At 41.6% G+C, this 17,516-nt stretch overlaps 1 protein-coding gene across 1 annotated transcript in view; it reads right to left on the bottom strand.

Moving 5' to 3' along the window:
• Positions 1 to 2,286: 2,286 nt before the first annotated feature.
• AHR (aryl hydrocarbon receptor) overlaps positions 2,287 to 17,516 on the bottom strand; it is a 229,663-nt gene continuing 214,433 nt past the window's right edge. The window contains exon 11 of the mRNA XM_063921737.1: positions 2,287 to 11,244. Within this exon, the coding sequence (XP_063777807.1) occupies positions 11,071 to 11,244 (174 nt within the window). The 3' untranslated portion in view covers positions 2,287 to 11,070. The remainder of the gene's footprint in view (positions 11,245 to 17,516) is intronic.

Below are 17,516 nucleotides of genomic sequence, written 5' to 3'. Positions count from 1 at the left end.
ATATATATATATATATATTTATATTCTTTAAAACCTTAATAAAATACTGAATTCGATTTGAAACAAAAGCACCATTTGATGAAGGACATAAGATTTTAAAATATTAAAATCTACGTGAGCACTCTTGCGTCCATAATAAAAATGGCATAATTGTGAATTAGCGTGGGAGGCCGATGATAGGGCTATATCAAGTCTTACAGTTATAGTCTTCTATGGCATACAGTTAAACTGTATGTGAGACCACAATAGCCACAGCGTCTCCCCCCCCCCCAAAAAAAAAAAAGAAAAAAAAAGAAGCTTGCAGAAAAACATCTGGAATACACGTCTGCTTCAAGGGTGGAGATTCTAAGGTCCAGTGAAAAAAGGGTGGCATTTTGTTTGGTGCAAATCTAACATTGTGTATCATCTATAGAGCACAGCCCCTACTGTAGGGCATGGTGGATGGAGAATAATACCATGGAGATGCTTTTCTACTTCAAGGACTGGAAAATGTGTCAAAATAGAACTTGAAATGGAAAGAGCAAAATACAAAAAATTCTTGAGGCAGGAATTTGCCACAGTGTGCAGGTGATCTAAGACTTGGGAGACTACCTATATATTAGCAGAACAATAATCCAACACATACAGCAATTGAAACATTGCAGTGACTTTAATACAATTAAAAATTCTATCCTCTCTAAAGTACAGTATGTAGATTTGTTAAAAAAAAAATTGTTCAGTGGTCTCATCCAGCAATATTGTAGAGCACAATGAGTGAACGTTACAAAGGCCCAGGTTCAGAAGAAAGTCATCATCACATAAACACCGCTGGAGTTGCCAGACCCGCCATGCCAGGTAAGTCACCATTAGACCAAAGAGAGGTTTTGTTGGCATTCTAAACATGTTGACATTTCACCAGTATCAATAAAATTAATGTTGACAAAATATACCACACCCTCTCAGAGGGGTTTCAATTTCAATTCACAAATCAGCTACTTTCTCACCAGTAATTTATATTTGTCAATGTGTACTGTACAATTTCAACTAGCTCAGATCCATCTACATGGCAAAAGTGTGGCATAGCTGGCTAACTATTCAGCTAGAAATTCTGATACCAACTTGTGGGAGGTAGTCAATTTACCGGTTGTCGAGATCCCGGCTGCCAGGAGACCGAGGCCGAAATCCCGACCACCAGCCAAAACACCCACTTAGGTGGTGGCCCACGCCACCACCCGATGGGGAATTTAACCCTGTGGAACCTGATGGTCTCCACTGGGGCTTAAGCATGGCGAGTGCAGCGAGCCCACGTGGGGACACGCTGCGCTCGCCACCAGTATTCCGTCTGTCGGGATAACAGCATCGCCTCCTGACCGCTGGGATTCCGACAGCCGGGATATCATACTGATCCCCAACTTGCAAAAGCTTCACCACCAATGGCTAACTATGCCACACAATGCTGCCCAGTTTAAGACAGGAAGAGATCCACTGTCAATTATAACATAGGCACAGCTTCCAAACTGGTCATATGGCATGATATTAAAACCTCTTTGCAACAATGTGAAGGCTCAATTACCACTTTATATCAAGTATAATGGAAAAAAATAGAGCTGGTCATGAGGAATGCCAATACATTAATTCACTTTTGTCCATTATACATGCTGACCTATTGGAAGCTAAAATGCCTACACAAATTAATAACAGGGAAACAAGAAAAAAAGAAAATATGTCTTTCACATCTCAGGTGACAACTTTCAGGGGTCTTTTAACAGCTGGCAGAGCCAACTGGTCTTCTTGTTTTCAGGTTGCCCAGGTCAGATACTGTTATAGGTAATAAAGTACCAACCAATCAGCTCCTGACATTCTTCAAACACAGGGGTAGATGTAGGACTGCACGTTATGGGGAAGAAGCGGTATCAGCGCCATTATATGCACAGATACTGCTTATATGCCATGTATGAAGAAGTGTGCTCGAGTGACAGGGGCGCTATTGCTGGGAGGGTCGCGGGGATTAGAGATTCAGAGCATCAGGCTGATGTACTGTGGCCGCTGACCGGTATCACCAGTGGAGGTGGGGTGTTTCACTCCCGCTTTCCGTTAGCCAAGAAGTGGATACGATATGTGCCGGTATCATACATCTACCCCACATCGTGTAAAGTGACCTTTGGGAGCGGACTGGTTCTTACTTATCTCACTCCACACTTGGTGTGAAAAACCATATACTTCATTGTGATAATACACTCCCTACAATTAAGTTATATAAATATTAGAAGTGGCAGAGAAGTACTATAACCATACGAAAGCACAACATTGTAGGTTGTATGGTTTAATACAGGTAACAGAAATCCGATGTGATGGGTTATCATTTACAGATTAAATTCACTGTTGTCAGTGCATTATTCCTTATAATACAAAAGGTTTGCTAGGTAACATTAAAGTGATGATATCAGAACGTATCAATTATAAGTGATGACATCACAACAGTTTATACAGATACTATAGTTTATCGTTAACAGGATGATTAAAAAAAACAGACATCAATAAGTTACATTTTGTGAAGGTTTTATTACGATATATAATGTCTTACAGATTATAACTGAAGGCCAGGAAGAGAAATACAGAACATACCTTAAAACACCAAAGGTATGATTTGTGCAAACAATGCAAAATGAAGGAGAAAAAAAGAAAAAGCACAATATAAAAGGGAAAATCCAATACTGCTACATACTACGCATTGAGGCTGCAGAAAATAACAAAACAAAAATAAACCTGGTAAACACAAAGGGGCCTGACTTATAGCGAAATGTAAAACTGCGACTTGTGTACACAATGTGTCCATACACTTACATTTCTGTGTATGTATTCTGAGTTGCGCATCATTTAAGATATTTGCAACTTGCATATAAGAAAGTTTCAGTGCAAGAAAAAACACACAAATAGTCTGTTCTGATCATAATGGAAACGGCACACCAGATACGCCTCCTAAAAGATACGAGTGAGCCACAACTGGATGCGTCTATGAGGTGTATGACCACCCCAAGCCAGACAACTCTAGGCACAATGGAAAAAGTGTAAGATACGCTTTACACAAACTACAGGAGCAAGCCGCGTGCATGCGCAGTGCAACTAAATTTACCAAGTCACATTTTACATGGTGCACGTGGACCTGCTGTCCAACTCTAAACCAGGCCCACTGTTATAAATGAAGTACACACATTATATAAGGGCCATTATAGCTCAGTTGTTTCAATGAACTGCAAGAAGCTGTTTTAGATATATTGTGTACAGCATATTTTGTTTGTTTGCAAGATTACCAGTACATAAACAGTACCACATGTTTGGCACTTAGTGATATGGACAACACATATTTGGTTTGTCTGATGTACAACCATATCAAAAAGACTATAGCAGTATTATGAGAGCAACAAATATCCAAATGGAGCCTTCAATAAAGTGTACCAAGACAATTTTGTTGGATGAACCAATATTTCAAGAGAATTCAACCTCTCAATTCACAAGGAACTGTAATCATCACTGAGTCGGCCATTTTGTGGCAGAACCGATATTCTTGAGAATGCAGTATATCTAATCATTGGGAAGTGACAATAAGAGGCTCATTGTGATTTGCACTCTTCTGTGCAAATGCTAGTATCAGTCCTTCCCCTGCTGTAGTAGTATACGTCTGAAAGTGCAGGGACTGGGATGCCTACTTTGAGTGTCTCTAGACACAAACATCGGTTATATCATCAAAACTTGCTTCCATAGTAAGCGATTAAGTGTCTCTGCACACAACCAGTTCACAGTCATTCCCAAAAAATGAACCTTCTCTGTGCATCTGAATAGCCACCTCCCAGATTTCTGATACCATGCATCTGAATTGCAAATGCGCCTTTGTGTGTACACACTGTGGGACGCATGCGCACTATAATTTTCAAGCATGAATAATAGCAAAAACACATGTTGCTCACCTTTCTGAACATCGCAATTGCTTGCAACTTAGAATCAGGCCCCAAAGGTTGATTTTCAGAAACATTGGATGAACCCACAAAATCGCAACATTTTGTAGGAATCAGGCTCACTTTTACATAGTATTAATAAATTCTCAGATCCATATATAGCTTAATTGCTAAATTATGTAGTATGTGAGATGTTGCCTCACACAAATGCCTTTTTATTGTTCCAAAACAAAATTTTCAAGCAACGCCACATTTTAAAATTAATAAAATGTTGATGAGAAGGATTGTATGTGTGGAAGTATTTTAATGGTAACAAACGCTGTGAATTTGACAAAGTGAATCGATTCCAGTCTACATAATTGTTTTTTTTTTATTAAACAATATTAAAAAAAAACAAAAAAAAAACACAACTGACATTTCTTCCATTGTTTTCTGCATCATTATAATTACACAGAATTCAATTTACATGACGCATTTTTTTTTCTGCCATACCGTGGCAAATAGTTTCAGAATTATAATATTACATAGAAAGCTGCTTTTGTTCATGACATATAAGTTACACAGCACACACAATGTCATCAATTTAACATAGACAAATTTTTATTATTTAAAACATTTTTGCATCTACAAATCAAATGATTGTTTTTTAGATTAAAAAAATACAAAGCCGTATTCTTTTAAAAATTCAATTTTTTTTAAACCTTTGTGAAAGACAAGACTTACGAAAAAAAAAGTGTTAGAGAAGTCTTGACAACACAAAAAGATCTCTGCAACTATATATGAACATAATTGTGTTTACACTATACATCCTCTGGAAAAAAAAAATATAATTCAGCAGGTATAGTAATATGTAACAATTAGCACACTAGTAATGCTCCAACTCAAAGCAGCAGTCATTGTGAATTTTGTTTTCTTTTTGTTCAGAACACAATTTTACACAATATTAGAACATCTCGAGCTGACATTGGTGTAATTTGCAAATAGAAAAGTTAGAGATTAAATGCAAACAATGAGTACACCTGATGATGCCTTCATTTTTGTTATTTTTGTTTTTATGTTGAAAAAAAAAAAATCTTGCATTTGGGCATGTTTAGTGTAACAGGCATATAACACAGCAGTTTCCATCACAGGCTCTTAAGCTAGGCCTCAATGATTAGTGACAGCAACACTTTTAAACTAAAGCTTGGAGGATAATAGATAATAAATTCAACCAGGGAATCCTTCATTCCAAGCAAGCATAGACTAAAATAAGTCAAACTCTAGTGGATGTTTTCATATTTAATAATCCATAATGGATCGCGGCTCTTAAAAATAAGACAAAAATAACCTAAAACATAACACAATGTTATACTTTTATTCATTACGTTATAACCAAATAAAAATCTCAATACTGTTTAATTTCTACTGTACAAGAAACCCTAATGCATATGCCTTCCTCAGTAATTGGACAGGTTGACAGTCGAAAACATTGCATAGAGTCTTTATTTCCTGTGTATGTAAAGATTTATTTTTTATATATATATATATATATATATATATATATATATATATTTATTTTACACACGTAAATAATACATAAAAACACAAGATAAGGCACAGGTTGTTTTCCTGGTGCTTGGAAAGGCTTTTACTATATCAATGTAATGTTTGGATTCCCAGCCTCATACGGAGTAGGAAGCACATACTTGTTTATGATTAATATATTACAAAACGTCACTCTCCTTACTTTAAGAGTTTTAGAATGCACCCTGTTTTATACAAAATGTGGTTAAATGACGGCAAATATTGATTCACATGAAGGGAAGATCAATTTAACATTTAAAAGATTTGAGATAAACAAATATATTTTTTTTCCCCCTTCAATAGAATTAACTTGTATTAAATAAATTAATTTAAAACAAAATGAATTATTGCATGCTCCATTGACGTGAGTGACAAAGGAGATCGGACACTGAAGTGACTGCCTCACGTTTAATTGGCAATGTCTCAATCAAATCTTAAAATGTGAGAAATTAGAAGAAAACTACTAGTACAAGGTAGGCCAAACCTACATCAAGTTTTTTTTAGTTTTCAGGGAGTGAATGCGAAAAGACTTTAAAAAAAAAAAAAAGTTTTAATTTCATCTTTAATTATATTATACCTATCTTTATAGTAATAATTCATAACAACTTGTAATTGTTGCCCACACCAAAGAAGGCAGCCATTTTGAGTCTATTTATGAGAATGCAGCCAATCATTCATTCACCAGGAACATTACTGAGGCATGAAGTGTAGGTGACTGATGCTATTTAATAGATTTTACAAACCAAACTCTGTGACATTGAAGAGAAACGTGGTATTTTGCTAAAATTTAAAAAATCGAATTTATGAAAAATTGCATTGTGTGACGAAAACAGTTTATTCTCAAGAGACATTATAAGTGTTAAGCAATAATTAAGCATGTGTGTGTAGTCCAGTATTGTAACCTATAAGTTTAACTAATGGTTCCCAAACTTTCTTGAATTGTAGCGCCTTAGAGTATCAGCACATTTTTCACAGCACCCCTAAGCCAGAAGTTTCTTACTGATAAATTCCGAAAAAAAATAAAGATATTAAGTATATATGCTTACAAGTCACCCGTATACTCAGGTATGTGGTAAGGGACAGTACTGCATTTCTGTATGTCTACATTTTATGATGCTAATACTTTCATTTGACCCTGGGCCACCAACCCCTGCATATTCCATATGACTCCAAAGGGAGACATAGCACACAGTTTGGGAAGTTTGAGGTTTACGGAATGTTTTTTATGCTCAAACTACAATGAGTACACCTACTGTATAATAATTGTACTGTAGAGAGGAAAGGCATAATAATTATTAGACCCTACGCATCTTCAAAAGTAGCAAAATTGTCAACTGAATTATATAAAAAAAAAATGTTACAATACAAAATGATACAAATGGTAGTACTCCAGTACGGGTTATCAGCATTTTCAAAACTTATTAATGCAACGGATCAAGGAGCTCATTTATTATGCCCTTAAATCCTGTGAACACGCTCAATTTAGCAGGATTATAATATTTTTAAGTTTACTATGTATTTATTATACTGGTTCATTGTCGATCCTAGTGATTACCCCTAGCTGTATATGGAGACGGCAAACAGCCTATTTTCTCAAACTCCAAAAAATTTACCTTTATATAACTAGACCCCTATAACAAACACCACACAAGGTGGCATTAGCATTGGAGACAAGTGGTAACAGCGCCGCTGGAGACAGTCTGTGTAAAGGGATCTCTTCAGGCCCCTCCCGTTATGCAAAATGTCCCTCTCACATTGTTGTGACAAATGGAGATGTAATTTATAGATGGAAAAATGAAGATATCCATAAGTAGGCCACAACTTAACATACACAACATGGCCAATATGTGCTCGTCGAGCATCTTATTCAAACACTATGGCCATTAACCTGGATTTGGTGGTGCCCCCTTTACTGCTATAACATCTGCACTCTTATGGAAAGGCTTTCAATTTGCACTAGAATTTGATTAATCATTTCAGAGAATGCGTTTCCACTGCTCCAGAAGCCAATGGCAGTGTGTTTACACCATACAACTTGACTTTGACATTGCAAATTGTGATCTAAAGCTAGGTACACACTTGTACAATCGCACATTTGATGCTATGATTCGATCGACCGCACACACATATACAATCATATGTGTGAAATAATTGTACCAGCGCACACACTTTCCCGATTCCAGGTAGTGGTAGCAGTGGGTGTACCTAAAATTTGCATAATAGGCAGGGAAGGGGTGTGATTACAAGACCAAACCAAGCCTACCAGAATTACCTCATTATTTTCTGACCTAGTACGTTCGTTGCTAGTCCATTCTGTTGGTTCTGACCTAGCTCGGAAGTCCCAATTGCAGTGTGGGGGGAAAAGGTTTTAAAAGGGTGTATGCTTCTGCACATTGGCACTTGCAGAACCACACACGCCAGCAAGTCCTGGATTGCAGTTTAGGTGGTGGGGGCAATGGTAAAAGGATGTATACAGCAGCACAGAACAAATGAATGTTTACATGAAAAGTAGCGTGACACATACAAAATGCTTCCTGAATGGAGTTTAATTATGCCAGCCCAAAGAGGCGGCCCTGGTTTGGTGTACAAACATACAAACGTTCGAAGCTGAATACACACAGCACTTTCGGTTCAACCTGGTCCTGTTGAAACAAACGAAAACTACTCAGATTTGACCGGTTTTCTTCAGACAAAGCATGATCGGACATGAGCACAGTCTTCCGTAATCGAACGAAGGGCTCAAAAATGAAAGAACGAGGTGACAACTGTATAGGTGTGTACCCAGCTTAAGGCTGCTCAGCCATGGTAACTCATTCAATGGACTGTTCTTCTGCCATTGAGGCAGGTTGGAACCCAGTAGTGAGTGCTGCAACATAAGACAGATGATTTTAAAGTTTTTCAGGACTTTCGGATACCATTCTGTAAGTTTATTGGGCCTACTGCTTCATGACAGAGCAGGCGTTGCACATCACAACAACATCACTAGAGGCTGATGGGCAGTTCTAGTGGGTGTAGTATGGTATGCCGGCGGCCAGCATACCGGCACCGGGATCCCAACCAGCGGTATAATGGCAGCTGAGTGAGCGCAAATGAACCCCTTGCGGGCTTGCTGCGCTCGCCACGCTGCGGGCACAGTGGCACGCAACTCTATTTATTCTCCCTCCTGGTGGGTCATGGACCTCCAAGAGGGAGAATAGGTATCGGTATGCCGGGTGTCGGGATTCCAGCGCCGGGATCCCAACAGCCGGCATACTGAATACCACCCGTTCTAGCTGGGCAGAAATTAATCGGAATCCACTTGCAGGAAAGGTGGCACTCATTGACACTACAACATTGAAAGTCACCAAGAAGCGCAGTACGAGAAATTCTACTGAGAATGTTTAACTATGGAGACTGCATGCTTGATTTTATGCACCTGCTTGCCATGCACTCGCGGTCAAGTAATGCATGTCATTTTAATACACCATACTGCACTGTGAACAAAGAGATGCCTAACCATTGCCCTTTGTGTGAATTTTCCAAATTTTGCATTCAGCAATAACATTTCTTTTTTTTTATAATAAATTTATGAAGTTATATTTAGAAATGTAGAAATGAACAAATTTCAATAGTACTGTAACAAATGAGCACCCAAGGTGACAAAACTTCCCAAAAAGATTCTTTAACAATTTTAACAGGAATCGGGACATAAGGTTCTGACGAAATGGTTTCTACTTGAGGGCAAATCACCATGAAAGAATAAGTATTTGCATTTTGACTTTCTAAAATAGAGGGTAGTGTTGTAATAAAAATTACACAGGAGGGAACATTTTGTTTATCTGTACATTTAAAAATTAAAAACAAAATGTAACACTATCAGCAACATAAAAAACTTGCCTACCACTTCATAGTCTCATCTGATGATACATACTGCCCTATGTCACTCTAGTCTAGCATCTATGGGAGAGAAAAGTGATTTAAAAGAATAAAACATTGTGAAATATTTTATCAAAACCGATAATTTCCTTAAAGCTACCTACAAACAATAGCGAAATAACCTCTAGGATGATGTCCCTTTAAATTTCTTAAAGCGGGGTGGGGAGAGGATTTTAAAACCCTGTGTGAGGTGGAAACATCAATGTTACATTGCAATTTCTCTTAGAATTTAAGCTGCATAGTGGTACATCCATATTTATAGAATAGTTCATGAAAAATATAAAAAAAAATGTTCCGTTTGATAACTTAAAAGCAGGATATTTTTGCAGGGAATACAAACCTCCTCTCAAATGTTACTACCGGCAGATATAGCTTTACAAGCAACCAATAGACAACATAAATGCACAAAGCAAACTGTATTAGTTGTTCAGCAGTTGAATGATTCCCTGTAGCCAACTCTTGGTCTAAGGCTAGATGGATGTGACGGAGGTTGTGTGTACGGGGGCGTCTTTACATCAGTCTTCAAGCAACAACAACATGAGAGTTGAGGTGAGGTGAATGTGCACAGAGTGCTGAAGCTGTGCACACTGGTGCTTTACAGAAACAGACGGTGGAACAGAACAGGGGGGAATAGGTGAAAATCACAATTTATACTAAAACCTGGTGTCAGGGATTCAATTTTAGGACAGCACTGTTCACTGATGCAAATACATAGGTGCAGAACGGACATCAGGAAAAACATGTAACCTCTTTGAGAAACACCAGCATATCTCTACTGGCAACTTTAAAAGGGCATCTGAGCCTGTTGGTTTGGATTGTATATACAGAACATACAGTAATGTTGGAAGATGGACCATTGATAACAGAAGATGCTACTTAAGGGCAGCTGCAAAAGGTGCATTTAAACATATAATGAAAATGATTGCATCACATAGTTACATTATTTAGGAACTAAGAAACTGAATGGTCAATTTTAAAGGAACAAACTAAATTAAATTCCAGTGGTAGAATACATCACAACTACTTCAGGACACGTTACATATTCTAAATTCTATCTGAAATGAGAGCAGTATAAAGAAACAGAGAATAAAGTTGCATATTGTTACTAATCCAGTCTATCTTACAGTGCAAAGAGGATGGAGACAGTGAACAGGACTGCCGCTTGAAAGTAAGTGCTTTCGTTGGGTGACATTTTTCCTTCTAAAAAGAAATAAAATGATTTCGGTATGAAATTTTCTCTTATAATTTTTTTTTAAAATGCCATAATATTCAAAGGGCATAAGTGCTCTATTAAGGAACAATTTTTATTGTACAGTAGTGAAGGGGAAACTAAAATGTTTGCCTTGTCTTGTCACTTATCTTATGCTGTTATATATTACAGAACTGTATTGCAAAAATACACTGACATAAAGTTCCACTGAAAAGAATATGTACTTTTAGTAAGTGGGGGGAAAACCAGAGCCTCCTCAGTTTTCCAAAATACGCTTTTCTCTACATCCGGGTAGGGCCTGGCCAGCCCAGTCCAATCTGTATGCCGCAGACGGCCTACGAAGTGCAAATAGCCCAAACTCTTTAGGATGTAATCCGGATTTTAAAGCATTTTCAGCATGAAGTCTTTGTTTATTGAGGCCAACAGACACACCGGCTGCTCTCCACACATTTACATGAATCCACTTGATGGTAAATCAGGGTAAAGTTTTGAGTTCATAGGAAGAGAAGGATGATGATGATGATGAGCTGGTAGATGTGTGGCAGTCTGGGTGCTATTTACCACATCTATTGGTGCTGTATAAGTTTCATTTACATTTCCACCGTTAAAACCATTTTGAAATTGCTGGAAAAAAAAAGAATACATATTACCACCATACCCACAAAGTCACAGGTGTTATTGTTTTTATTTTTGGCACAGAATCTATATTTTTAGGCTGAATAGAAGACATGGCCGGCGTTTAAACAAGGATGAAGAGACATAACTGAATTCGGACTCTATAACCTGAAAAAAAGCTGCAAGTTCTCTAGCACTGAACGCTCCGTGGGCGGGTTGGGTACGAAAGACAGGATGCAGACGGTGGCAACCAGAATGTCAAAATCCCGACTGATCCTGAGAAATATTTTAATCCTACCCCTAACCAACCCCTCCCACTGCCTAACCCTAATCATCCCCTCCCCAGGAATTCTGACTGGTGGGATCCTGACCGATACACCTGGTAATCTACCCATTGTAACAATGTCTATTATTATTGCAAGCTGTACTCAATCAGTTTGCAGCATGTCAACGCTTATTAATCTATTTTACCAAGTACTTCCACCTAAAATACACTGACAGCTTTCCATATATCTCCATGCTACCCCATCTTCACGACAATAATACTTTGACACAGCTACCTACTCTGAAACTCTCACCATGTAATGTGCTTCCATAGCATGGCAACAATCATAAAAGTGTAAGAATCAAATCCATTGAAATAAATTTAACAAGAAGAGTGGTTGGGGGAAGGGGTGTAGAATGTTCTACAAGATTTAGGATTAAAGTATTTTAAAATATACAGTATCTTGAGCATTAATCTGCTAAGGAGTGGTGGGTTATGTGAAAACGTAGTAAATACATGGAATACACCTCCAGCAGACATAGTGGGTATTTATACATGCTTGGGATAAAGGCAGGTCCGTTCTCACAATAAACCACACAGAAAATGGGCAATCTAAATGGACTAAACGTTTTTGATCTGTTCTTTATCTGCTCCAACTTTGGTTTTATGCCTGCTTCTAATATTTACTGAATTCTCCTCATATACCTGTAATGCAGCCAATAAATATCATTACTACCGTCAGCAGCATTATAATCTGACATTACTAAGGCACCATTAAATTTAAACAAGCAAACAAAAATAAGATTTTACTCACCGGTAAATCTATTTCTCGTAGTCCGTAGTGGATGCTGGGGACTCCGTAAGGACCATGGGGAATAGACGGGCTCCGCAGGAGACTGGGCACTCTAAGAAAGAATTAGTACTACTGGTGTGCACTGGCTCCTCCCTCTATGCCCCTCCTCCAGACCTCAGTTAAGGAAACTGTGCCCGGAAGAGCTGACATTACAAGGAAAGGATTTTGGAATCCAGGGTAAGACTCATACCAGCCACACCAATCACACCGTATAACTCGTGATAACTTACCCAGTTAACAGTATGAACAATAATAGAGCATCAGACAACCTGATGCAAACATAACATAACCCTTAGTTAAGCAATAACTATATACAAGTATTGCAGAAGTAGTCCGCACTTGGGACGGGCGCCCAGCATCCACTACGGACTACGAGAAATAGATTTACCGGTGAGTAAAATCTTAATTTCTCTAACGTCCTAGTGGATGCTGGGGACTCCGTAAGGACCATGGGGATTATACCAAAGCTCCCAAACGGGCGGGAGAGTGCGGATGACTCTGCAGCACCGAATGGGCAAACACAAGGTCCTCCTCAGCCAGGGTATCAAACTTATAGAACTTTGCAAAGGTGTTTGAACCCGACCAAGTAGCTGCTCGGCAAAGTTGTAATGCCGAGACCCCTCGGGCAGCCGCCCAAGAAGAGCCCACTTTCCTTGTGGAATGGGCTTTCACTAATTTTGGATGCGGCAAACCAGCCGCAGAATGAGCCTGCTGAATCGTGTTACAGATCCAGCGAGCAATAGTCTGCTTTGAAGCAGGAGCACCCAGCTTGTTGGATGCATACAGGATAAACAGCAAGTCAGTTTTCCTGACTCCAGCCGTCCTGGCTACATAAATCTTCAAAGCCCTGACTACATCAAGCAACTTGGAGTCCTCCAAGTCACGAGTAGCCGCAGGCACCACAATAGGTTGGTTCAAATGAAAAGATGACACCACCTTCGGCAGAAATTGCGGACGAGTCCGTAATTCTGCCCTGTCCATATGGAAAACCAGATAGGGGCTTTTACATGACAAAGCCGCCAATTCTGACACACGCCTAGCCGAAGCTAAGGCCAATAGCATGACCACTTTCCACGTGAGATACTTTAGCTCCACGGTCTTAAGTGGCTCAAACCAGTGAGATTTCAGGAAACTCAACACCACGTTAAGATCCCAAGGTGCCACTGGTGGCACAAAAGGGGGCTGAATATGCAGCACTCCCTTTACAAACGTCTGAACTTCAGGAAGCGAAGCCAGTTCCTTTTGAAAGAAAATGGATAGGGCCGAAATCTTGACCTTTATGGACCCTAATTTTAAGCCCATAGTCACTCCTGACTGTAGGAAGTGCAGGAACCGGCCCAGCTGGAATTCCTCTGTAGGGGCCTTCCTGGCCTCACACCAAGCAACATATTTTCGCCATATACGGTGATAATGTTTTACATGAGCCACTGCGGTGATGTTGTCTGACTGAATCAGCACCGGTTGGTTGCGAAGCAGAGGCTCCGCTTGACTCAGGGCGTTGTATATGGCCCTTAGTTCCAGGATATTGATGTGCAGACAAGCCTCCTGACTTGACCACAGCCCTTGGAAGTTTCTTCCCTGAGTGACTGCCCCCCATCCTCGGAGGCTTGCATCCGTGGTCACCAGGACCCAGTCCTGTATGCCGAACCTGCGGCCCTCGAGAAGGTGAGCACTCTGCAGCCACCACAGAAGAGACACCCTGGCCCTGGGGGATAGGGTGATCAGCCGATGCATCTGAAGATGCGATCCGGACCACTTGTCCAACAGATCCCACTGAAAGGTCCTCGCATGGAACCTGTCGAAGGGAATGGCTTCGTATGACGCCACCATCTTTCCCAGGACTCGCGTGCAGTGATGCACCGACACCTGTTTTGGTTTTAAGAGTTCTCTGACCAGAGTCACAAGCTCCTGAGCCTTCTCCGCCGGGAGAAAGACCTTTTTCTGGTCCGTGTCCAGAATCATGCCCAGGAAGGGCAGACGAGTCGTAGGGATCAGCTGCGACTTTTGAATATTCAAAATCCAGCCGTGCTGCTGCAACACTTCCTGAGAGTGTGCTACACTGATCAGTAACTGCTCTCTGGACCTCGCCTTTATGAGGAGATCGTCCAAGTATGGGATAACTGTGACACCCTGCTTTCGGAGGAGCACCATCATTTCCGCCATTACCTTGGTAAATATTCTCGGTGCCGTGGAGAAATCAAACGGCAACGTCTGGAATTGGTAATGACAGTCCTGTACCACAAATCTGAGGTACTCCTGATGAGGTGGATAAATGGGGACATGCAGGTAAGCATCCTTTATGTCCAGGGACACCATAAAATCCCCCTCTTCCAGGCTTGCAATGACCGCTCTGAGCGATTCCATCTTGAACTTGAACCTTTTCAGGTAAATGTTCAGGGATTTTAAATTCAATATGGGTCTGACTGAGCCGTCCGGTTTCGGAACCACAAACATTGTGGAATAGTAACCCCTTCCCTGTTGAGGGAGGGGAACCTGTACCACCACCTGCTGGAGATATAATTTGTGAATTGCCGCTAACACTACTTCCCTTTCTATGGGGGAAGCAGGCAGGGCTGATTTTAGGTAACGGTGAGGGGGCATCACTTCGAAATCCAGCTTGTATCCCTGAGACACAATCTGTATAGCCCAGGGATCCACCTGTGAGCGAACCCACTGGTGGCTGAATTTTCGGAGACGCGCCCCCACCGCTCCCGGCTCCACCTGTGGAGGCTAGCGTCATGCGGTGGATTTAGTGGAAGCCGGGGAGGACTTCTGTTCCTGGGAACTAGCTGTATGGTGCAGCTTCTTTCCTCTACCCCTGCCTCTGGCAAGAAAGGACGCACCTCTGACTTTCTTGCCTTTTTGTGATCGAAAGGACTGCATTTGGTAATACGGTGCTTTCTTAGGCTGTGAGGGAATATATGGCAAAAAATTTGACTTCCCAGCTGTAGCTGTGGAAACTAGGTCCGAGAGACCGTCCCCAAACAATTCAACACCCTTGTAGGGTAAAACATCCATGTGCTTTTTAGAGTCGGCATCGCCTGTCCATTGCCGAGTCCACAGGACCCTTCTGGCAGAAATCGACATTGCATTTATTCTAGAGCCCAGTAGGCAAATGTCCCTCTGGGCATCCCTCATATAGGACAGCGTCTTTTATATGCCCCAGGGTCAGTAAAATAGTATCCTTGTCCAAGGTATCCAGTTCCTCAGACAGTGTATCTGTCCATGCTGCTACAGCACTACACATCCAGGCCGACGCAATTGCCGGCCGCAGTATGGTACCTGAATGTGTATAAACAGACTTCAGGATACCTTCCTGCTTCCTATCCGCAGGATCCTTTAGGGAGGCCGTATCCTGTGACGGCAGGGCTACCTTCTTAGATAAGCGTGTCAGAGCTTTGTCTACCCTAGGGGAGGATTCCCAGCGCATCCTGTCCGTTGGCGGGAAGGGGTACGCCATAAGTAACCTTTTGGAAATCAGTACTTTCCTATCAGGAGAATCCCAAGCTTTTTCACATAACTCATTTAACTCATGTGAAGGGGGAAAAGTCACCTCTTGCTTTTTCTCCCCAAACATATAAACCCTCTTGTCAGGGACAGGGTTTACCTCTGATATGTGCAATACATCCTTCATAGCTACAATCATGTAGCGGATGGCTTTAGCCATTTTAGACTGCAATTTTGCATCATCGCCATCGACACTGGAGTCAGAATCCGTGTCAATATCTGTGCCAACAATATGGGATAGTGGGCACTTCTGAGACCCTGACGGCCTCTGCGCTGTAGGATCAGGCATGGGCTGAGACCACGACTGTCCCAAGGCTTCAGCTTTATCCAACCTTTTATGCAAGGAGTTTACATTATCATTTAACACCTTCCACATATCCATCCAATCAGGTGTCGGCGCCGTCGGCGGGGACACCTCATTCATCTGCACCTGCTCTGCCTCCACATAGCCCTCCTCGTCAAACATGTCGACACAAACGTACCGACACACCACACACACAGGGAATGCTCTATATGAGGACAGGACCCCCACAAGGCCTTTTGGAAAAACAGAGAGAGAGTATGCCAGCACACACCCCAGCGCTATATGACCCAGGAATCACACAGTAACTCAGTGTTTACCCAGTAGCTGCTGTATATATGATTATTGCGCTAAATTTATGTGCCCCCCCTCTCTTTTTACCCTCTTTCTACCGTGAGTCTGCAGGGGGAGCTTCCTCTCAGCGGGGCTGTGGAGAGAAAATGGCGCTGGTGAGTGCTGAGGAAGAAGCCCCGCCCCCTCAGCGGCGGGCTTCTGTCCCGCGATTTGGTGTAAAAAATGGCGGGGGCTCATGCATATATACAGTGCCCAGCTGTATATATGCTGCTTTTGCCAGGAGGTACTCAATTGCTGCCCCCCCCCTGCGCCCTACAGTGACCGGAGTGTGTGGGTTAGTGTGGGCGCAATGGTGCACAGCTGCAGTGCTGTGCGCTACCTCATGTGAAGACAGGAGTCTTCTGCCGCCGATTTTGACGTCTTCTTGCTTCATCCGCCGGCTTCTGTCATCTGGCTCTGCGAGGGGGACGGCGGCGCGGCTCCGGGGACGGCGGCGCGGCTCCGGGAACGGACGACCAAGGTTAAGTTCCTGTGTTCGAACCCTCTGGAGCTAATGGTGTCCAGTAGCCTAAGAAGCGCAACCTAGCCGCAGTTAGTAGGTTTGCTTCTCTCCCCTCAGTCCAACGTAGCAGAGAGTCTGTTGCCAGCAGAAGCTCTCTGAAAATAAAAAAACCTAACTAAAATACTTTCTTAATAGCAAGCTCAGGAGAGCTCACTAAAATGCACCCAGCTCCTTCCGGGCACAGATTCTAACTGAGGTCTGGAGGAGGGGCATAGAGGGAGGAGCCAGTGCACACCAGTAGTACTTATTCTTTCTTAGAGTGCCCAGTCTCCTGCGGAGCCCGTCTATTCCCCATGGTCCTTACTGAGTCCCCAGCATCCACTAGGACGTTAGAGAAAAACCTGTACACACACACACACACACACACACACACACACACACACACACACACACACACACACACACACACACACACACACGAATTGGTTGCTCGCAATATTATTTCCTTTGCTACCCCCTCTGCCCCATCCACATTTTGAGGCTTTCCATAGGAGTACAT

The sequence above is a fragment of the Pseudophryne corroboree genome, chromosome 5 (assembly GCF_028390025.1).
Source record: "Pseudophryne corroboree isolate aPseCor3 chromosome 5, aPseCor3.hap2, whole genome shotgun sequence".
NCBI lineage: Eukaryota > Metazoa > Chordata > Amphibia > Anura > Myobatrachidae > Pseudophryne > Pseudophryne corroboree.
This window is presented reverse-complemented; position numbering and strand designations above follow the sequence as displayed.